This window comes from Panthera tigris, chromosome C1, assembly GCF_018350195.1.
Source record: "Panthera tigris isolate Pti1 chromosome C1, P.tigris_Pti1_mat1.1, whole genome shotgun sequence".
Lineage (NCBI taxonomy): Eukaryota > Metazoa > Chordata > Mammalia > Carnivora > Felidae > Panthera > Panthera tigris.
Window position 1 is genome coordinate 84023045 of NC_056667.1, and position 24297 is coordinate 84047341.

A 24297-nucleotide genomic window follows, 5' to 3' on the forward strand; every position below is an offset into this window, starting at 1 on the left:
GGACTGAACACCTAAATTACAGCTTTGACTGCAGGAGTGGACAGTTCTTCATGAAAATTCAAGATACTATCACAAGAAGGAACAATGGGTCTTGGACAAATAAGATGTTTGTTAGATGTTCATTTTACCATTCTGACTCTCTTTTTAGGTGAGGAAACCAAGTCCCTGAGGTAAGATGTTCTCTTCAATCAATGATGAGGCCAGAATTAGAACATCACTTTCCTATCTGTCAGAACTTTCCTCATTTTGCTTATTTTTCTCCTTCATACATTCAGTTCTTTTAACCTTCTCTCTTTTAGAAAAATGAAATAATATCTTACATTGTCTCCTGAAAATGCTATGAAGTGGGCTGGTGTCTGAGAAATACATTACTAAATAAAATATACTTTTTTTCAACCTTAAAGATAAATGTCAGACAAATATCCCAAGGATGAATACTTGCCAAAGAGCTGAAAAAGAGTTTGTATTTGGCTGTGAGCACCCAAAACCAACACATAGGAAAACTACTTCTTTCTTATCTCAGGAGTCTGACAGTTTTAATAATCATGTCAAATGCATTTTCAGGCATATTTTTTTCCAGGTTATTTGTGCCGTGAAGTACTCTGTCTTGTGAAATGTCAGAGCGCTGCATGTTCAATGGGTGCCGTTTTTCATCTGAATGCACTGAAATAGGATTTCCAATGAAAAATATTCAAGTTCTGTGAGGCATGTTAAATTGTTTTTAATGCCGCCATTATCATGAAGACTTACAACTAGCAACATTCAACACACAAGTTCTGCACTTGGCCCAAATACGGACATACATGGTGAATGTGGAATACAGCATTCTTTAGTTCAGGATTGTCCTCTAGTAGCTGGAGGTCCGACCACCTCTAGTAGCCTCAATGCTGGAAGTGGCTCCAAGGTCCACTCTTCCCAAAGCCTTCCTTGGCCACCACACTTAAGAAGTTTCTCCATAGTAATTACAACCACACCCTAAATGTTTCTTCAGTAGTGTACATCACAAGAGGTAATTATATGCTTGTTACCAGAGGCAGAGTGTGTGGCCCTTAAGATCACAGAGCTTGGGGCAATCTCCTGGGTTCAAAAACTCAGCTAATTTCAGTCATTGCCCTTAAATATAATAGCTAACCTCTCTGAGTCTCAGGTCTTATAACCGAAAAATATGACACAATGGTATCCAGTTCTTAAAGATGTTGTAAGCTTTAAATGAGGTAAAAGGTGCAAAGCATTTTTAACAGTGACTTGTCTGTAGTGAGCATCATGTAAGTGCTTTCTATTGTTATGGCGAATTTGTTATCCTGTGTCTTCTCCCTTTTCACGTGCATTAGACTCTGGTTTCTGTGAGGGCAGGAACCGTATTCTATTATTTTATCCAGTGGGTATCCAGCAAGAAAAGTGCCTCTTGCATAGTGGTGGGGAGGGGTCAATCAATATTTGTAGGTTGAATGGATGGACAGATGAATGGATGGACCAGTTTGATAACATCCCAAGTGCTCTCACATATATTGTCACATTTGAGCTCCCAAGTGCTGCTGTCAGGTGGCACCAACACATCTCTCATTTTATGTATTAGGAAACTGAAACTTGGAGTGACTTGCTTGAGAGCAGACTTCAACTATAAATCCTGGACTTGAGCTCAGGTCTCTGACTCCAAATCTCATTTTCTTCTGGTTCGACCTTTTACTACTTAATGTTTTCCATCTCTGAATCCTCTCTACAAGAGTATTCTATAAAAGAATTTGCCTTGTTCATTGCATTGTTTTCAACATCAAAAGTTAAAGTACGTAAAAGACATTTTAAAAAAATACATCACACTCTTACTTCAATGTAAAATTACTATTGTGTTTAGTATTTGAGGGATTGTATGAGGTAGCTGGATTGTTTTGTGAAATGATTTTAGAGGGGAAAGAAAATATTTTAAAAGAAGTGGGATAGAAGAAAAGAGCATCTGGTCAAGGGAGGGATAAAAGATTTACAACAGGAATTGGCTTTGAATTCTGAAGCATTTCCTGATCCTATACCATGTGGTCAGATCAAGCTGGTCTGACCACCTAGAGGAGAAGGAAAGTACCTTCCTAATGTTTCAATAATTTATTGAATTATTGAGGTGTGGTCAGCATGCATCTCTGATATTTTCTCACACGCTTTCAGTTCTTGGCTAATAAAAATAGGGGCTATCGTTTTAGCCTTCTGTTTCACCTCCTCTTTATATAGAAGAGCTGAGTTTCCAGGATGATAAATTAAAAAATCTTCCAACTTATTTTTTACCGCCACCACAAATTGCAAATTCTGTTGAGGTACTAAGAAAGTTGAAAACAGAAAACACACGCGGGAGAATTTTGGTAGTAATGAGAAGTATAGTCACTGATTAATAGCAAGATGACTGGTAAACAGGATCAACTAACAATTATTGAACATTTAGTATGTGGATGAAACCATGTTAGATGGTTTTATATGCATTGTTTATTTCTTTTCACCAAACCCCCACTCACCTCCATCATTTAATTTAATTGGTTCATGCATTCCTTCAACAAATATTTACTGAACAGTTATTTGCCAGGCACAATTCCAGTTACCAGACAGGACATATTAATCTTTTAGAGCTTACACTCTAGTGGGAGATAAAGTCAATAAAAATTGACGAATAAATACTTGCTAAACTATCAGATAGTGGTAAGTCCTATGAAGAAAAACAACATAATGAGTAAGGATAAAGAGTAATGGAGGCCTGAGGTGATTAGTGCTATATAGGTGGAGTGAGTAGTCCTAAGGAGTTTAAATTTGGGCAAAGGTATGAATTAAGTAAGACGTTAAGCCACACAGTGTTGACAGAAGAGCATTCCTGGATGAAGAAACAGGAAGTGCAAAGTCCCTGAGGGAGTACAAAGCTAGACTGGGACTGTCAGACCATTAAGGCATAAAGCAACATCAGTAAGGTCCATGAATCAGGCAGGGCCCCTGGATAGGGCTTTAAGAAAAATGTGAGGAATTTAGATTTTTCTCCTGGGTGTGATGGAGAGTTCTTAGAGGGTTTAGGCAGAAGAATGACACAATTGGATTTACTTTTCAAAAGATCATTCCAGCTCCTGTAAAGGAAACGATTTGTAGGACATAGGGCTAGCAAGAGTAGAAGCTGGTAGAACAGTTAAGAGGCTGTTGTGCCAGTCCAGGAAAAAGATGGTTGTAGTTGTGGAGAGTGAGGGATGGGGCAATTCATCAGCTTCGGAAGATAACACAGCTGTCTTCTGATTACTTCTGCTTTCTGAGTGAAATGAGTTAAGTTGTGAGCTGAGAATGACAAGATTTGAATAAAGAGTAAAAGGTGTGAGTTGTTCCTCGGAGAGTAGAAAGTGAACAGACTATGGAAAAATACTAGGATTGTGGGATATTAGGGCCTGTTTGAAGTTTGTGGTCATCAGTCTAATGTGAGACAAGACCACATGGCTGTGTGTTCTTCTCTACCCACCTTTGGTTGTTCCGGTGAGGGCAGGTAATTGGGTTTAGTTTGGGCTGGGATTCTGCGAGTGAAGTGTGGTGCATAGGGAGGTGGAAATGGAGTTTTGTACAGTGGGGCTCTGGAACCCAAGCCCGACAGAAGAAAATGAAAAAAAGAAAAAGAAAATCAGACTGTCTCCACACTGTCAAAGATCTATTGGAGTGTGCTATAGACTGAATATCTGTGTCCCCTCGAAATTCCTATGCTGAAACCCTACCCCCCCACCCCCAATGTGATGGTATTTGGAGGGGACATTTGAGAAGTAACTGTTCAGATGAGGTCATGAGATAATAGGAATTGGACTGAGAATGTTGGCATTGGTGGTCAGATGCTTCAAATAGAGACTTATAAGATATTGGAAATGACCAGAGGCACATCATCATGGAAGTGAGCTATCTTTCTTATTACATAATACAGTGTTTTTTATTTGCTGTGTGTTTCCCCCCTCTGTATTACTTGACCCTTCTAAGTTGTCAAAATCATCACAAAATTGAGACCAGCCAGGCACACTGCCAACAAGGTGAAGGACTTATTTTAGATTGTTGATGTCTGAAGAGGTGCCTCTGTGATGCTGGCTTTGTTGGGGACGTGTGATGCTGAGGTCAGAACATGTCCTGGCCTCTGGGCTCAATGGGTATGCCCACACATCTGCCCCATCGTTGCAGGGAACCCTCACCATCCCCAGACAGGTGATGGTGTTCATCAGCAGGAAGAGTCGCTGTTGCAGGGAGCCAGGGAATCTCCTAAGCAGAGAGTCCTCAAAAGGGGCCGTGCCGTCCTTCCTTGAGAGCAGCCAGCCTTCAATAAGTTTCCACCACGGCCTACTTTTCAGTATGGGATCCAAGTTTTAATTTCACGCAGGTAGAGGTCTGTGTTGATGCCGTGGGCCAGTGCGCAGGAGCTGGGCTTCTGCTCTCCAGCAATCCTTAACTAAGCGTTCCTCGAGTGGCCCAGGGGGCTTTCCAGGCGGGTGTGGGTGTCTGAGCTCCTCAGCCTCTCTGCTGCAATATCCAGGGGTGCGTCCCCCCTTTTCCGATTCTTGACGTCAAGCTCTGACAGCGCGAAGCCTCGCAAGGGCGGTGGAGAGCAGAGGGAGGGTGGCAGGGAGGGGAAGCCATTGCAGCAACAGCTTGTGGGAGGGAGCTGGACGTCTCTAGGTGGAGAAAACCCGGGAGCGAGGGCCAGAGTAGGGGAGGAAGGAGACCTGCCGGTTTAGGGAGCCTCTTGCTGCAAAGAGGGGCGGGGAGAGGCGGGGGCGCTGCATGCAACGCGCTGGCTCCAGCGGTACCCGCGGGGAATGTGACATCAGCGGCGCCGGGCGCTTGCGGCTGGAGAAGGCAGTTCGCCTCGGCTGCGCGGTGCACACCTCGCCCGGGGGAGGACGCGGACCCCGGCAGGCGGCCGGGATGTCGGCGAAGGAGAGGCCAAAGGGCAAAGTGATCAAGGACAGCGTGACCCTCTTGCCCTGCTTCTATTTCGTGGAGGTGAGTTGGTGCATCGCCTTGGCGTAATGCAGATCTCGCTGGCAGCTCCGGAGCGAATTCGGGTCCTGGACGGTGCTGGAGGCGCGGACACTGTGCCGGGGTGCGCGCCGCTGCCCTAAAATGCCCGACCCTCCCCCTTCCCCTAGGTTTCTCCGGAGCTCCCCCGAGTGTCCCTGTGAGTGTCTGCCAGCCAGGGGTGATTATCACTAGCGGTGTCGCTGCTACGTGGCCTGCAGGGAAGAGATACCTGTGTGAGTGAATGTGGGGCTAGTTCCCTGGCCCTCCTGTAGCGCCTGTGTGCATAGCGTCCGCGGCCCACAGGGGCCATGATGCCGATATTTTGGGATGTGTGTTTTGCGTCTGCAAGTACGTATCTAGAACTCTGTGAGCTTTTGCTAAGAATGCAAATGCACACAGCCATGCTCAGAATGTATGAGGTCTGGGGATGTTTATAGAGCATTAGAATCACTGATTGCTTTATTAAAAAACAAACAAACAAACAAACAAACGTTCCCCTGTTATGATTTCTATGGTGCTCACATCTGCTTCTAAAATTGGGTCTGCATCCCTAGGCATCAACCTATTGGCCCTTTTCCATGGTTAACAAAAATTACACATATACGTGTATATATGTATTATGTATGTACATATGTGTGTATATATCTGTAGTATTTTTAAAATCATCATCTGGTTTTGCATGATTTGTACATGTCCACTTTTTCTGTGCTGAGCAGTATTACAGATAAGCAACTGACATGGAGCTGTAGTGATAATGAACCTCTAACTTACCCAAATGCAGTATTTAAGAAAGAAACAATTTATGGGAGGGTTATAAAGATTGACAGGTACAGTGATTCCATGCACGATGGTCCATTGCATTAGGAAGACATTTTTTAAACAAGAGGTTTATTAAGTCATAGGTAAAAAAAGAGATGCATTGGGTAGGTTTAGGGAAATTAGATGGTTTTAGGCACAAATGTATGTTCTGTAATTGAAGTCTGATTGCATAGAGAATTATAAGACTGTTGCTGAATTAAAAAAATCCTTCATTGGCTGTCTTTTCAGCCAAATATGGAGGTTTAGCACTTCCAAGTACAGACAGTAGACTCTGTATTTGATGATTGTGAGTCTTATCTATATTGAGGGACAGCCACAGCCTTGAAACTTGGGGGAAGGGACACTGTCAGATTGTTTCTTGTACAGAACAGTATATTTGCAAATTTGTCTTGGGTGTCCTAAATTTTAAAAACGGTTTCAGTTATCAGAAAGATGTATGTGACTTGCATAAGTGTCAGAAAAATGATGGGTGACTCCTTCATCCATGATCCATAGGGGGGAAAAAAGATATCTTGTTTATTTAAAGTAATTAGTTGAGTCATTTATTTTTGCCCTTTCTCTTTCACAAGGGATTTTGAGGCCATGGTTTAGACAATTTTGTTGAAATACAACAGAGAGTTTTCTCAAGAAAAACGTGGGCAGCAGAGGATTCCATGATGAAAAGGGAAAATAAATAGAAAATGGGATAACTGACTTTAAGCTAAATCATGTCAGGCCACTTGTCGCATTGCTAATCCACTGTGGTTTAAAGCACTTTCATTCACGTCTGGACCCCTTATGTGTTCTAGGAGAAATCAGTTCATTTCTGGGTTCTACCTCCAGGATGGAGCACACCTGAGGTCAGCTACAAGCTGACTACATACGGATTGCGGCTGTATGGCTTCAAGGAAAATACTTCTTTGAAAGAGGATGCAAACCAGAGAATTAAGAATATGCCTTTAAAGAGTCTGTGTGTGCACTAATGCATTTGAAATGTGTCTATTGGGACAGCTGGCTGGCTCAGTTGGTAGAGATCACTCTTGATCTCAGGGTCCTGAGTTCAGGCCCCACATTAGGTGTGAAGCCTACTAAAAAACAAACAAACAAAAAACCAAAACCTGAAAATGAAGTTTGTCTCTAGGAACAAACATCTCACAATTGTTACTTTTTTTCTATGAATGGAAATAGCCCCCAAATCATTACATTCCCTTTGACCTATTCAGATACCCTCTACAAATTCCTTAGCAAGGCAAGCTATAAAACAATTACTTGAAGACTGCTCATGGAGTTTGACTGAGCATTAATGACATTACATCTTGGGGGTAACAGATTTCAAAGGGAGAGCCACAAAATTGGATTGCACATTATCTCCCTGAAACTTCAATGCATGATGAACCACTAAAGAGCCTCTAGAAAATGGGAGAAGACATTAGTACACCAATTATTTAAGGGGTTGACAGGATGCCCTACCAGGCTTCTTTGGAATGACTCATTTTGAAACCAGTGAGAATGAGCTTTATATCTCCTTTGGAGGATGAATAAATAGCACAAATTAATATGTCAGTAAAATGCTCTAGAATAATGACACTTTGTTTTACAACATAGTTTCCCAGGACCTTAGTAATTAAAATAGAAAAGTGAAACATGAGTGAATCTTCCATCACAGATCAGCCCAAAGCACTTATTTCAAGCCTTTCTCTGTTACTTCAGACAAAAATTTAAGCCACCTCTTTGCCAATTTCCAGAGCTGGTTTGGATTCCAGAGCATTCCTGAAATTGACCTGTCTGAATGGAGAGAGTAACTAACTGAGTGCTATTTACAGTTTGTACAAGGATGATGGCAACCATTTACGAAGCACTTAATAGATACTAAGAATAAAGAAAGCTAAATGCTTTACGTGCACCATCTCATTCAATTTTTAAAGGTTCTCATTAAGAAAGATGCCGTTATTATGTCTGTTTCAGAGAAGAAGAAACAGAAACTCAGGACATTCAACAACTTGCCAGGGTTTAAAAGCAAGGTCAAAGGTAGAGCTGAGTGTTGATTCAAAACACGTGCTCCTAACCACTGCACCACCTGTCTCTCTCAACATGTTGAAAGAATATTCACATAGGTAAAGTTACGGCCTATGGTCTCCCACTAGTAAACATCGGAACATGTAGTTTAAAGTAACGGCATGTTGATAAAGATGACAGTTTTTCCTGATAACAGACCAACTTTCCCAGCTCAGGCTGCCTCTAGGTGCAAAGGGTTGATGGACGGTGTATACTCCCCACACTGACTCACTAATTAGTGGCTAGTGTCCCCACAACAGGGAAAAGGGTGGAGACCCTGGCAGACTATGTGCAGAGTGTCAGAGCATGGAGATTCTATCCCGTGGGTGCTGGCTTGAGGTGTTCAACCTCTAACATCACCACCAAACTCAATGTTAAGCAAACATTAAATTACTGGAGAGCATTAATTTTTTGTACACCTTTGGTTTATACTGCCAACTGTCTGCTGATAAAGGAGTTTATGGTTGACGGTAACTAAATACATGAATATTACATGATGACTTTAAAAACACATGATGATTTCCAGCAGGATACCTCACTTTATGAACAAGTTTGTTTCTTCGGTTTGGCATTGTTCAACTTGAAAGGAACTCTCAAACAAGCACATCCAAAGCCTTATCAGGTTCAACAGAAAAGCAGGTTAAAAGAGAATGTTCCACTGAAGAAAAGGTTTCCTTTACCTTTAAAGTTCCAAAGCACTCTCCAACTGGTGGTTGTATCACTTACGATGACAATTGCAGCCACAGCATACCTAGAATTAGTGAAAGGTCTTTCAGGCTTCATCACCCAGTAGTACATGTGATAAATCTGAGTGTGTGCCTAATGCATTTTCTTTATGTAAGCCATCATAATGGCTGTACCTATGCTCAGACTCACCATTTTGTTCTCATTAGTCATCCTATTTAAAGAAATGGGTTCACATCCATTCAGCATGTAATGGCAACAAATGACAAATACTTCTAAGCCCACAAGGTATATTTCTTAATAAGTAAATGGGAAAGAGATTCTTTTCATTTAAATGTTCTGTTTTATGACATACATTTTTATGATTAATCTAATGTTTATTTTGTGGAGATAGAAGAGCTGTGTTTAACCAACATGCAAAGATATTTTTATAGGGCTACAGATACACATAGTTTCAAATTCTTGTTCTTTGTACACACACACACACACACACACACACCTACACACATAGTCATGTACAAACATAGGTGGAGTGAAAATATCATCTCTCTCCATTAAGCATAAAGTAATAGTATCTGAAGCCTTACATATTCGAATATTTTAAACATTGCAAACTTGAAATTGTATGGATAGTTTTCACTAGTTTGAATGTTGTACTTAACAATGGGTATGTTTCAGGATTTTGTTAATGCAGGCTAATTACTATAGGGCTGGTAACCAGACAATGTGTTCAGGAGTAAAAGCCATTGTTTCTCAGTGGCTGTCCTACCTGGAGAAGTTCCAAAAGCCTTTGTTTGAGCACAGATACCCTGTATCAGTCAGAACACCATGGTCAGTCTGAACACCATGTGCAGATATTCTCGTGCCCTGACAAAACATTAATCTGATTTTTTTTTCCTGCCCACTGGAGAGTGTCCACAGATTCTTAGTTGTAGCAAACCTTAATTCACAAGATTTCTGTTCTAGCTCATGATCTATGTGAAAATTATATAACTCATTTGATCCCCTTGCTGAGAAATATAGCTAGCTTATTTTCTTCTACATAACTTTGGCATCCGTAAGAAGTACAAAATCACATTTGTGCATTGCACATACCAAAATAGTAGCTGTAGGTTTCTCCCTTTTCTAGATGGCATGGAGAGAGAGTCTGCTCAAAAAAGTACTGCAAACATTGCCAACAGAGATGAGCTGACAAATCGTTCCTCCTCTTTTAGAGTCACAACATGCAAAGTCTTTTGATGAGAAACAAGAAGGAAATGGAGAACATAATAGATTCCTAAGTTTTAGAGAGATTAAATGAGGACATTCCCACAAATACCAAGTATTTGGAAATAGGCAGAACCTGCTATTAGGAAAATCTGTGCTATTCCTAAGCACCAACGCCATCCTACTGTGTCTCCATGGCCAAGTCACTCATAATGTTCTTTGCCCTACTTTTCTCTAACAAGAAAAAAAAATATTTGGCTTCTACAGACCTCAAAGGAGATTGAAAATAATGATAATAATAATAGTAATAAAACAGAATAATCAACTTCAAACCTCCTTTATGTGACAGACCCTGTCCATATGATACCTTTAATACTGACAACTACCCTAGGGGTTCCTGGGTGGCTCAGTCGGTTAAGTGTTCGACTTTGGCTCAGGTCATGATCTCATGGTTCCTGGGTTCAGGCCCTGCGTCGGACTGTGTGCTGACAGCTCAGAGCCTAGAGCCTGTTTCTGATTCTGTGTCTCGCTCTCTCTCTGTCCCTCCCCCACTTGTGCTCTCTCTCTCAAAAATAAATAAACATTTAAAAAAATACTGAGAAGTACCCTAGAAGGTAGTATTAATATTGTATTAAGGTAGTACCAAGAAAGTATTATTATCCCTATTTTTAATTTTTTTAAAGTTTATTTATTTGGACAGAGAAAGAAAGAGCGAGTTGGGGAGGGGCAGAAAGAGAGAGAGAGAGGAAGAGAGACAACCCCAAAAAGGCTGTGTTGTTAGCATAGAGCACAGCACGGGTCTCGAACTCATGAACAGTGAGATCATGACCTGAGCCAAAATCAAGAGTCAGACACCTAACCGACTGAGCCACCCAGGCACCCCTGTTATCCCTATTTTTCAAATCAGCAAACTGTAGCTCAGAGAGCTAAATATTTCTGGAGACACACAGCAGTGAAGTGAAGCAGCCAGGATTTGAGTGCTGGTCCATCTCACTCTCACATTGCCATCATACCGCCCTCTCTCACACCTGCTCTCATGAGAAGGCTAAATGTGAAAATGCAATGGGATGGGGATACTGGGCTCTGTGATGCCTGGGCTAGCTTCATGGTGTCTGAAGGCAGGTACTTGGAAGATGTCTGGTTGGGGTTCCCTTTGAGTTGTAGAATAAAGTTGTTCTCTTTATTCATCTGCTACACTTGGCTCCGTTAGTGCTATCTCCTTCTCATAGTAAGTTATTTCATCCAGACATGGAGGTGTAGATGACACAGTATCTGTCCACCTATAAAGGTGCTTCCTTTGGGAAGGCACAGAGGACATCCATGAGTCTCCTGTGGAGACCGTACAAGCAGCTGTGGATGGAGTGACAGGGAGGAGTTGGAACTGAAATAAAGCTTAGAAAAGGAGAGTATGCAGTTCTTTGGAAGAAGGGATCCCTAAAAGAGAACAGAAACAGAGAGAGGCCAGGCCAAGGGGGATTAGGAGAAAATATAGACGGTAGGAGTGAAGTGCACGTGAGGGTAATGGAGATCCAATCTGTGAGCAAATCATGGAGACTCCTTTAGGCATTTGGGTTGTCTAAACTGGCTTGTTAATAAAAAGCATTTAAGGCATAGTTGTTACTATTTATGTTGGGAATGTATTACAAATATTATGCACAGCACAGGCTTTTTTTCAGGCAACCTCTCTTTAAAAAACAAAGTTAAAGCAATGTTGTATTACAGAATTAAGTCTAATAATCATGCACTCCAAGAACATCTGGTTTGATTCCTCTATCACAGAGGAGAAAATTGCAGCTTGAAAAGGTTAACTGAGTTACCTAAAGACACGCTTCGGTTAATGTAAGGTCAGGAATAGAACGTGAGTCTCCTGACTCCTGTTCTAGTGCTCAGTCCTAATTATTACTATTTCTAGAATTCCTCATATTAGAAAATTTCCCCCTGGATTATAAGACTTAAAATACAGGTCATTCTAATTCTGCATGTGAGCAAATTGTGCTAGCTGTTTGAAAGTTGTACCTAAATACCTAGGGCACACATTTCATGATACTGCATTGCAATAATCAATATGTTAAAGCCATTATGGATGATGGATCTTCTGCTTTTTCAAATTGTTAGCCTCTTTGAGAAGCACGTTTATAGCTAGAGGCATCTGGGTGGCTCAGTTGGTTAAACATCCAACTCTTGGTTTTAGCTCAGGTGATGATCTCACAGTCCACAGGATCAAGCCCAGAATTGGGTTCAGTGCTGATGGTGTGGAGCCTGCTTGGGAGTCTCTCTCTTCCTCTTTCTCTCTTTCTGTCCCTCCTCCACTTATGCTGTCTGTCTCTCTCAAAACAAATAAATAAAACTTAAAAGAAAAGAATACGGACATTTAAGAAAAATAAAAGTATGGTTACAGCTATAGATCATAAGATTGGAAGTGATATTTTTCCTTCTCATTGCCTAACTCCCCACTGATAATTTCACAATTACTTGCTTTACATGAGGTCTCTGACAGACAGAAAAGGAAAGAGGATACATTGAAGAGTAAGAATATAATCTATATCATCAATAACAAAGCAACTTTGAATTTTCTATTATAGCGTAATGTAATTTTTCACATATATTGTCTCATTTGATCCTTTAAATCCAATTGAGGAATAGATATTAACTCTGTTCTACAAATTAAGTAACTGAGACGCAAGAAGGTCCAAGAATGTGCCTGAAACCCAAGTAGTCCTATTCTCCTACGCTGGCCACAAGAAAAGAAAAGAAAGTTTGTATTTAAAGTGTGAAATGTCTGGGGTGCCTGGGTGGCTCAGTCGGTTACATGTCTGACTTCAGATCAGGTCACAATATCACGGTTCATGAGTTTGAGTCCTGCCTCGGACTGTGTGCTGACAACTCAGAGCCTGGAGCCTGCTTGAGATTCTGTGTCTCCCTCTCTCTGTCCCTTACCTGCTCATGCTGTCTCTCTCTCTCTCTCTCTCTCTCAAAAATAAACAATAAACATTGGAAAAAATAAAGTGTGAAATGTCTAATTATGAGCATCTTAGCTTTCTATGGTTTCTTCTAGAATTAACTAGCCGAGAAATGTACTTCCAGGTAACTATGCAATGGAATAATCTCCTCATGGTCATGGGTTTTGGAATGTGGAAGCCAAGGATAAAGATGCTAATTCTGACACAGTTAAGATGGAGGTGTTTTTCCTGATCAGTAATTAGATACTGAATCAATTGCCCTATAGGTCCATTACTCTTTCGTTGTTTTTAAATCACAAAGAATTTATGTTAATTAACATAAAGGGGAATAATTGCTTTCTTATTTGCTGTAACAAGATGGCTTCTGTACATTTTTCTAGAACTGACATTAGACCCCTTAGGTATAGAATAAAGCGAAGAAGAAATCTAGGTAATTAAAATCAGTGTATTTTAAGGAAAAGGTAAATGAGGTATCAGTTTATTTAATAGACTATTGTTTGGGAGTGGGAATAACAGAACTATGTGTGAATATGTTGTCTATGATATAATGTCCTCACCAAAAACCTGGGCTGTTCAATTGCCTTAGCAGTAAAACTGCCATTTTATAAAGTCTTAATCATGCTTCAGAAACCAGGTCCACATACACAGAATCCAAAGAGACCGATCTTAGAACAACTACTCTCCAAAAAGGGGAGCTACAATGAAATACCAGGGTGTAATCTGTTTGTACCTTCATGACATTTATTCATTTAATAAATATTTATTGATTGCTTGTTATGTGCCTTTTAGTTAAATTAGGGGAAATAATATGGAACCATTATTGGCATACTTCCTAGGCCATAGTAGAATTTCAATAAATTTTCACTGAATAGATGGAATAAAACAGCATTAATATGAACATAAATTCATCTTTAACTTTCTCTTTCCAGCTAGGGGAGACATTTTTATTTGTAAAGTAAGTGCTGATGAATGTCGCATCAAATATGTTGCCCTGTCTCATGGATTATTGAACAGGGAAGGATTAAATCAGTCTCCAAGGTCTATGAGTCCTCATCTCTTAATTATACTCATTTTGTGATCTAAGGCATACCTATGGATTTTTTAAGATTTGAGACTTCAAGGAGAGGTGATATTTAAACAAAGAATTCATTGTTTTAATTTTCAGAGAAAACACTTTTAGTTACATAAGGTACCCATGCTAGCAAAGATTGGGCCAGTAATTCACTTCCTCCAAGCCTCAGTTTCCACCTTTGTAAAATGGTGAAAATACTGTGGACATGTTAGTTTTTGTGACTGTTTGGTTATGTACAAATTATATAATATGGCTAACAATTTCTAATGGAAATGGAATGCTTAGTAAATGAGCTTTCTCTTTCCCATTTGCCAACACCTATCGACTCATCATCTTATCTAAAGTAAACTTTCTATGTAGCTTCAGACATTACTAGATTCCTTGGAAGGAGTTTATTTTTCTGATTTTTCATACCACATATTTTGGTGTATTTTATAATGTGCATACAGTAATAATTTGTTTCAATGCATAAATACATAAAACATGTGCTTATTGGATTGCACACTCATTTTTATTGATAGAGGCACACACACACACACACACACACACACAACACATACACACACAAAATGGAAAGCATTTGCTTTGATTACCCTTACTTAACCTTGTCAGTGGAAGAAAATCCACATTTATTGAACAACTTCTATATACTAGTTTAACACTCTATTGCAAGTCCTTTCTCTAAGGATGTTGGTCAGTCCACACTCTCTGAGACCCTGCCATTCTTGACTTTTCAGAATTCTATGGTACCATATATGAACTCAGCAGCAGCTATCAGGTGCAAATTATACATCTTCCCATGTTTCAATTAGGCCATCTATGAAATTTAAAAAAAATCATGTCCTACAAGAAAAGATGAATCAAAGGATAATCCAATCTTTGGAAATAAGTGACCTCATTTAGACTATTAGGGTGAAATTCATTGGAATTTTTATTGAGACAGTTGGGTATGCCTTAAAGTATTAATAAGTGTTTTGCCTCCTGTACAATGATCTAGAGACACTTGTATTGTAGCAACTGAGATTTGCATGCTTCAAATATAAAAAGCTTCCAACTGTAAAGATTTGGGGTTCTCAGGAAAACATAGAAAGATAAGTAGTTACCTACTGGGTAATGTATACTAGAGAGACAAACATTTGAAGCTTTTCCACCCTAGGTTCTCATTAGGTGTCTAGCCTTCAGTTGAATTTCATACATGTAGGAAAAAAATTTATTCACTGATGCTAGATTCAATGATGTTTAAGTCTCATGGACAATATTGGTTCTAGTGACACTTTAGATAGTTAAACCAGGAGATAATTAAGATAATGTTTTTCATTTTTTTTAACTCCACCATCTAGAGCAATAGAAATAGCAAGAAGCAGATAATAGGCTCTTAATAAATTTGTGCTGTATTAATGTTACATTGGTCAAGAAGTCTGTCAACTTAATTAATGGAGATAGAGAAATAGAGACTTGTACGGAGCCTCAGCTTTGATCTTAGCCTTGGCCTCAGGCTTCTCTGGCTGATTTGGAAGGCTAATGGTCCTTTAGGTCTAGTTTGAAACAGGGAAGAAATTGCTAAGACTTTATTGCTCAAATATGTGTTCCAACATGTCTAAGAAGGACGCAGGGCAGCACCTCCCAGAAGATGCCCGCTCTGTGGGGCTATAAGACTACAGAGTACTCATTCCAAAACCCCCAGCCCACCTGACTCAACAGGCTGTGTCCCTTTCTCCACCACCACCCTTTCACTTTAAGATTGCAGAGGTCAACACAGCAGAGGAGAGGAAAGATGGGTAATAGGAGATGACCCCAACAAGCACAAATACCTTAGCGAGCTGTGCTGCAGTCTCACATTCTTTTCTGTGTTCTTTCTTCATTTTCCAGGCCACATGAAAAATCATAGTAAGGACAGCAATTTCTAATCTAAGCAGAGGCTGTTAAGCATAACAGAGGGGCAGAGACTGAGTTTGGGCAGTGAGGCAACAGCATGATAGGGCTGCTTAGCTACACATCCCAGATGGCTGGGTTGCCATAATCAGAGGCTGCTCAAATCTTGGCATATGAGTAGGGTTAAACAAATCTCTAATGGATGGCTACTTCTCAAAATGGGTGGGGAGGTTGCTTAAAAATGTCATTAGCCACAACACTGCTTCAAGATCCCTCCAGCTCAGAGACATTTCCATCCTCCTGGGCCACCTTCAAAAGATCTGTGCATGGTTATCAGGTGAAACTCTATAAGTCTGCAAAAGGGCACACAAACCTGTACACACACACACACACACACACACACACAAATGATCTCATTTGCTTTTTGACTTTTGGTGCAAACCACTTACCTTCCTAGGTTTTCGTGTTGGTCAAGCAATCAGCAGTAATTAGATTAATTCATTTCCAAGTTTAGTAATAAAATGTGCCTCTTTGTCAGATGTACTTGTGTCCCATGTTACAGTGTATTTGACTTTCGATGCATCTAAAAAGAAGCACATGATACAATTACATTTAATTTAATCACAGCCTTAGAATGTTGGGAGATAAAACTTATCAGTGTTCTGTCTCACATTAACAAAACACCTCAGTATTTCTTTTATATTCATTGGTGTCTTTCACAGGTACATTAAATAAAATCTTTAGCAGCTTTGGAAAATCTTTAATCTTGAAGGTTGACTCATAATGTGCAACTAAGTATGCATCTAAGTATGTAAGAGACAAGCTTGAAGGAGAGAGAGTCTCATGAGACATTGTTAAGTTCGAATCTAAAAAAATAGATTGGAAATCCCTTTGCTGGATAATTGATACATCAAATAAAACATATCAAGCACATAGTATACACTCAATAAATGTTTGTTAAATAGATCAAATAATTATTACATAATAGAAAATATAAACTTTTATAGTGCTTAAATAAAATGGTTTAATGATAAATTGATACCTCAATTAGTAAGCAACTAAAAATTTTTTTCAAAATACTGATATCTCTAATTCAATAATGTCTATGTATATAACATAAAATTGTATGTCAGTAAAATTGTATGTCAATTTAGATCTCAAAATCAGAATTTTGGTTTTATTATTCCATATCTCAAGTGTGTCATTTTTAGTTACATTTCATTTCCCTGACATTATTGCATGACAATATTTATATATTTTTCTTTTACCCTGTGTTGTTTCATATTAGGAAGTATTTATTGGACCCTAAATGTACTATGTACTTCCTTTGTAAGACTGTTCAGGTGAAAATAGGTATGCTTTTCTATATGAATAAAATAAGTAAGTAATAGTGAAAATGTCATTTAATGTAAGTATATTAAGATTTTAATTTTTCAAGGAGACATCAAAAAATACATGCACAATTCCCAGCAGAAATTGTAAGGTGGCATCCATAGTATATAAAGATAAGATGTACTTTATATTAATGTATTTTTTTTAATTTCTAAACATCTTTGTGAAGGCAAAGGTCAGAGGTGGTAGTTTTAGCAAAAGGCAGTGGGTATAACTCGGTTGCAAACATGAACTAAGGTGCTATGTTTCTTGAGTTTATAATCTACCTAACAGCTGTATAATCTTGCACAAGTCTTGTAATCTGTGCCTCAGTTCTCTCATCTGTATGGTGGGGTCAGTAATAGTGCCTAACAGGTTTTGTGAAGATTGCATGAGTTCAGAAATTTAAACTACTTTAAATGGTACCTGGAAAATATTAGTAGCATTAAATTGCTACTTGTTTCCATATTTCTAAAAGTCAGGTATATGTTCTAAGGGAAAAGAAATTACAACTGTAGAAAGATTTAAAAGCAATTACTTTTAACAATTGAAATACAGGTCTCCAGCCTCAGGTCTTAGTCTAATTTGGTTTGAAAGACAAAATGCTTTCCAAGACAATGCACATACTTCACTGTCTAATTATGTAAGGGGAACAAATCTTCCAAACCTAAGGTTAAAATCGGTGATTACAAAGCTTACTGCCCCAAGCCTAATGCTGAATCAATATTCAGGTAATGAAACAGACATGTATTATTATTTTAAACTTTACTAATTGATCACTGAATGATTGTAATTAGTGCTTTTAGAGCTATAAAGATGTAATTTATATTTGGATGTAAAGACATAAGACAGAGTTTTCCCATTAAACCTAACATATATATGGGGTCTGGTTGCTCTTCCCTATTAACTGTGGTTGCTAGTTGAAGGACTTAGTTTAATTTTCTTGTGCTCTTTAATGTTTAAAAAAATCATTAGAATGCTAGAAATTTGCAGTAGGAGCATGTTCTGTGGTAGAGGTAGGCAAGGATCTTTTAACATGGGGATTTTTCTTTTATTGTATTAGCCACATGACAAGATCTATGTAAACACTAACATCTCTTTCAAACCACCCATACATGTATGTATTTATTCTACATTGAGGCTACTGAATATGTCCTTTGCTATGCTAGGCCCTGGGGATAAAGAAGTGAATAAGAACACTTCTCTGTTCTCAAGGGTCTTATCATTGAATAAAAGAGAAAAGTGAAGGAAAAACTGCTATCCCATAAGATAATCACTGTGAAAGAAGCAGTTAGCAAAAGAGATCCAAAGGAAACATTAAAGACAGGAAAGCATCTGGAGCTTTAAAGGTGCCCAATTCCTGGAATTTTATACTAGAAGTTACTTACAAGGGAAAACAAAAGTGAAGATAAAAGCAGGCAACATCCAAGATACAATTAAAGGTTCTTAAGATACTGCCAAAAAAAAATTAAAATTATATCAGAGAAACTGCACAGGGAAGAACATTTAAGACCCTGGAATATCATATGATTAAGAGCGTGATTTGAAAAGTGCCTCCCACCTTTCACTCTTGATGCCATTTAAACCCCTTGTACACATGGCCACTCTGGCCTCTGTCCTTAAGTGGCATTTCCACTGAAGCCTGGGGCTATTCTTTCCTGAAAAGCACTAGACTAATGCCAGATGGTGACATGTGCCAGGATGGCAGCAGGGTGTAGTGGGGCATGTGCATCTAGGAATTTAACAGATTAGGTTCCCCACTCTGGCTTTGTACTTAGAAGCCAGGCATGCTGTTTAGCTTATCTAGGGCGGGGTCTTTTCTTAAAACTTATCTTAAAATTCTCAAAGAGGTTATGAGTATTAAATTAGATAATTTATGGGGAATTGCCTAAATAAAAACCCAAGAAATGTTCTTGTCTTCTTAGATATGTGTTGCTACTCCATAAATTCTATTTTTAGTAACTGAAAGCGAACTGAGTTCTAGAAAGGATGAGTAGTAGATTTGAGCATAAGAGGCAATTTTCGTGTTTGAGTGGTAAAGAAACTGGTAGAGAAACTGTTTAAGAGGTAAGGGTTAAGAACTGGGTGACTTTTTTTTCAAAAGGCACCTGTTTCCTGCAACACCCTCCTCCCGTTTGCCAATTGCAGCCATTGTACCAATGTTGAGCGGGAAAGCAATTTGTGACGCATTAGCAAAGAAGTTGTATATATAGCATGTTTCCTGGACTTAGGCACCTGGGAAGGAATGTGGGTACTCCCATTACCAGCTTTGTGACCCCTGGACAGTTTATGTAACCTACTCTGTCTCAGTTTTCTCATCTGTAAATTAGGAATACCAATAGATACTTTACAAGGTGTGGACTGAATGGAGCAATCTATAAAAGAACTTAGCACAATATCTGGCACCTACATCCTCAACATATATGCTATGTGATTGTTAATAAATTGGCCATGCTTTGTGTTTATTTAATACTAATGTCCTGATTTCTTTTGATTAAATTCAGCGAACATTTCCTGGACACCTAAAACACTGAAAGCACTGTGTGAATACAGAGATCTCACTTTTAAGTACCTAATCTTAAAATTAGGGCTGGTAATATACAAGCATTGTAATTCAAGGCAGACACACAGGTCCTAAAATGAACTAGATATGGAGTACATAAGTAGAGTCTTCAGTTCTGAATGAAGAGCATGGAGATGTTTATGAGGAAGGTCATCTCGACCTTTATGAGGAAAATTTTTATGGGACACAAATGTGAAATGTAAGATAAAGCAGAGACCAGAACATGTCCTTTGAGATAAAAGTGCAATGGAAACAAAGGTTTTTCGTGGGTTGGGAGAGTGAAGAGTAGGTATGGAGCAAAATTAAACAAGAAAGCAGATTAGGCTATAAGATAAAAGGTCATAAGTGCCATTCTAAAAAAAATTTTGCACTTTATTCTATTATTAGTGGGACACTCTTAAAGGCATGATCAGACATGAACTCTAGAAAATCAGCCTAGAAGCATTGTGCAGGATGAAATGAATCATGCAGGATGAAGTGAATCGTGCAGAGACCAGAGGCAGAAGACATAATACTTTATAGAGGGTAGTGACCATGTAAAAGAAATGGTTGGAATGTTTCTGAAATCATGCCAGGATGTAGAGAATTCTAGAACTAGATGGCAATGTAAACAGACCCTCACTTCACTGAGAACAGAAGAGATCCAGAGAGGTTAAGTGACTTGCCCCAAATCCCAGAAGCTAGTGGAATAAATGAGGAGAGGTTGGCTTCTCCTGGTGGTGAGACTGGCCTTGGTTTCCCTCTGTCACGCTACCCTGTTTGAATTTGTACCTATGCATGCCATTTAAGCCACAGCCATTCTATCTGTGAAAACTAGCTTAGATACCTAGACCTTGAATGGCACTGTAGACTCATTCTTGACCTATTCCTTCCTTTAACAACACTATGTGTTAGTGTGTTTTCTCATAATTCATGTTTTGGAGATTCATTGTAGTTCATCTGAATATGCTACAATTAAGATAGTTTTATAAACTATGAAGTCCTATACTATATTATAGTATATATTATTAGTTATTATTATTGTCAGTATTTGAAGGAGACATTTATCTGTATTACCTACAAGGCAAAAATTACTAAGGAATATCATTATACATATATATATATACATATACATTTGTATACATATACTGTTGGAAGTGAAAAATTCTACTATCACCATGTTGACCTATGACAACCTCCTTTGTGGCACAAGCTTTAGTAAACTTCCTTTGATCTGCTAGTATTTCTTCAGTTTTAACTTGATTTCAATATATTTATAAATGTTTTAATTTTCACATTTTATATGATTTTGAGATACTTTACCAGAATTGGTTCCCAGCCTCCCACTTAAAATTTGTTATTCACACAATAAAATGTTTCTTTTCTTGTGGATTATGTCCTGCATAGGAGTGGTAGGAATATACACAATACATTCTTTGACTTCTTGTGCCATCGTTCATATTAAAACCAAAGTAATTTAGCGCTGAAATTTCTTGTGCAAGTGTTCAAAAGTGAGTGTGATGTTTAAAGCATCCTGTATCAATGACATGCACCTTTCTACCTGCAGCCTTGGTCTAGATTGGCATCTTATTCTTTTCTGACAGCTACATTTTGATAACTAAGAGAGATCTCAACTCTCATATTCCCCAAACAGAACTTTATCTTTCTCCTACTTAAGCTTCTTCCACCTTTCCCTCTTCTAGTAAATGATGCTACTGACCTAATTGCTCAAGCCTTGAATCCTTGAAATCAGCCTTTATTGTTTTTTCTTCAGTGACCAGATCATCAACAAGTCTTGTGTGTCTCCAGAATCACATCCAGATCTGGCAACTTCTGAGTATCTCCACCACTACACCTGAGTAAATGTGCCATCGTTTCTTGCCTGGGTTACTGCAAGTGCCATGCATCCACTAGCATATGGAAGCTTCATGAGTGCAGGGAGTTTTCTGTTTTGTTGACTGCTATTTTCCTTACATTCAGAGCAGTGTCTAGCATGTACTAGGTATTCAATAAGTATTTGCTGAGTTTTGGTGAGCCTTCTAAATTTTCACCCTGCTTCTACTTTTGACCCACCTCAATCCATCCTCAACCCAATAGCCAGAGTGATGTTCGTAAAATAATATTTTAAGTCATATTACACCTTTGCTTAAATTCTCTAAAGCATTTCCAAATGTACTTTGGATAAAGTAAGTATTAACTCTACCCACAGCCTTCAATTCTCTGCAAAGTGTGGCCCCAAATGCACCTCTCTGACTTCTTATATCACTTTTCCCTGTTGACTCTGCTTTTACCTGGTTTTTATACGATTACTTCTTTCTTGCCCCGTCAAGCCTCTGCTTAAATGGCACCTACGTAGGCAGATCTTCTCTGATCTAAAATAGCAATCCAGGCACTGAGTTACCACAGCCTTCTCTTTTATCTTCTTTATAGTATATGTTCTTTCTCATATTGTAATTTTTAAATTCTTACCTGCCTTCCTCAGCTACAATGAAATCTCCATCAGAACAAGGACTTTGGGGGTGCCTGGGTGGCTCTGTCGTTAAGTGTCAGATTTTGGCTCAGGTCATGATCTCGCAATTCGTGAGTTCAAGCCCTGTGTCCAGCTCTGTGCTGACAGCTCAGAGCCTGGAGCCTGCTACAGATTCTGTGTCTCCCTCTCTCTCTGCCCCTCCCTCACTCGCACTCTGTCTCTCTCTCTCTCTCAAAAATAAATAAACATTAAAAAAAAAAAAGAAAAAAAAAACCAAGGACTTTGTTTCATTCCATCCATATTCCAGAACACAGGACAAGGCCTAAGCGCTAGGAGGCTCTCAGTAGCTATTTGTTGAATAAATAAATAAATAAATAAACATATTTAAAATATAAATAAAATAAATAAACATACAATAACATATTGTATGTTAATTGTCCCTTTGTGACTATAATTCCACTAGTTTAAGAGGATCTCTTGAGACTCTGCACTCACAATGGCCATGAAAAAAGGAAAAGAATGGAACTGACCTGTATTACTCTAGGCCAAGAGCAAAGTAAATTTTCTCAAATAAGAAGGAAAGTTGTTGGTTCTTATGATTAACATGCTAAAAGCAAGTAAGTTATCTGACCTAGATAAAATGTCATGATATATTCCATAAAGTGTTTTGCTAAAATTGATAGACTGTCAATTTGTATTTTTTAAATTGACCCGAAAAAATCAATATTATCTAGCAACTGTAATCTTTTGAAACACAGTTCTTTTGTTTGTCTTGTCTTCTAAAACTGTTATAATTTACTCTTAAAAATTGCTTCTATTATTTTTACTGAAAGTTCCTTAGCAGATGGCAATTGTAAGAATGAATCTCTTATTTTTTAAAAACCATTTTGCTAATCGTCAGGTAATTTCCCTTCTCTGTATTGCTGCATAAAAATAGCAAGTTCATGCTTTTTTTTTTCTTTGCTACAAAATAACTAGTGAATAAAATTCCTAATGCCTGCTTATACAGATCTTTTAAAATATCTTTTTAAATCTCATTTTAAATGCAATCAGAAGATGCCTATGCTTTTATATATCAATTCTGCATCTATGCCCAAATTAGTACATACCATCTGCTAAAGTTCTTCCATTCAAAAAGAAGTTTTGTTGATGAGTATTTCAAGAAATGAAGGATACCTCTGAAGACAAGTATTTAAAAGTGAGCATTATAAAAAAAGAAGTAATGATTTTAATTTAATTCATTACATTGTCTGGCAGTAAAATACCATATGAGACAACAATGCATAAAATTACTATTTCCTCAAATACAAATATTTTGTTCAAATCACTCTTTCTTAAAAACAAATTTGAAGTAGAATACAAAGAATAAATAAAATACAAAGAATACAAAATCGAAGTAGAATACAAAGAGAAAGAAACACCCAAAAGAAGAAAAATATGACTATCAATATTTTGAAAACAGATGAGGGTCTTGAAACATGTTTCTATAGAACTGTAAACAATATTAATACATGGGGAGAAAAATGGTGTCACTGGAAAAATTGGTAGTTTCAAGAAGGCTAATGTCTGAAATGACTAAGGTACATAACATTACTGAAGGAAATTATTTTCATTCAAAAAATGAATTTATTATATTCATATATATACATATATAATTGGAACTCACTCTGATATATATTATTAGTGGAAATACAGAGGTGAGTAAGATTAGACACCCACTTTAAGATTTTCATTTGGGGGGCACCTGGGTGGCTTGGTCAGTTAAGCGTCTGACTTCAGCTCAGGTCATGATCTGACAGTTCGTGGGCCCCACGTCAGGCTCTGTGCTGACAGCTCAGAGCCTGGAGCCTGCTTCAGATTCTGTCTCCCTCTCTCTCTGCCCCTCCCCCACGCATGCTCTGTCTCTCTCTGTCTCTCAAAAATAAATAAATGTTAAAAAAATTTAAAAACAAAAAGCTTTTCATTGGGGAAGCAGAGCAAAGGCTCCAATTAACCTATAGCAGATAACTGTAATAAAGATGAACACATACAAATTTCCTAAAAAGAAGTACTAGGGAATTAAGAATGAGGAAATTACTCTCAAAAATATTACCATGTAAGGCATTATGGAAAAGGTGACATTTGATAAGTATAACAACAACAACAACAATAATAATAATACTAACATTTATAAAATATTCTTCATTCCATATATTATTGAAAATTACTTTCAATACTTCATTTAATTGTTACAACTTCCTGTGATGATGGCTACTATCAGTGTACC

General features: G+C 38.3%; 1 protein-coding gene across 1 annotated transcript in view; it reads left to right on the top strand.

The window, feature by feature from the left end:
- Window positions 1-4126: 4126 nt before the first annotated feature.
- PLPPR4 (phospholipid phosphatase related 4) overlaps window positions 4127-24297 on the top strand; it is a 39966-nt gene continuing 19795 nt past the window's right edge. The window contains exon 1 of the mRNA XM_042997980.1: window positions 4127-4983. Coding sequence (XP_042853914.1) covers window positions 4762-4983 — 222 coding nt within the window. The 5' untranslated portion in view covers window positions 4127-4761. The remainder of the gene's footprint in view (window positions 4984-24297) is intronic.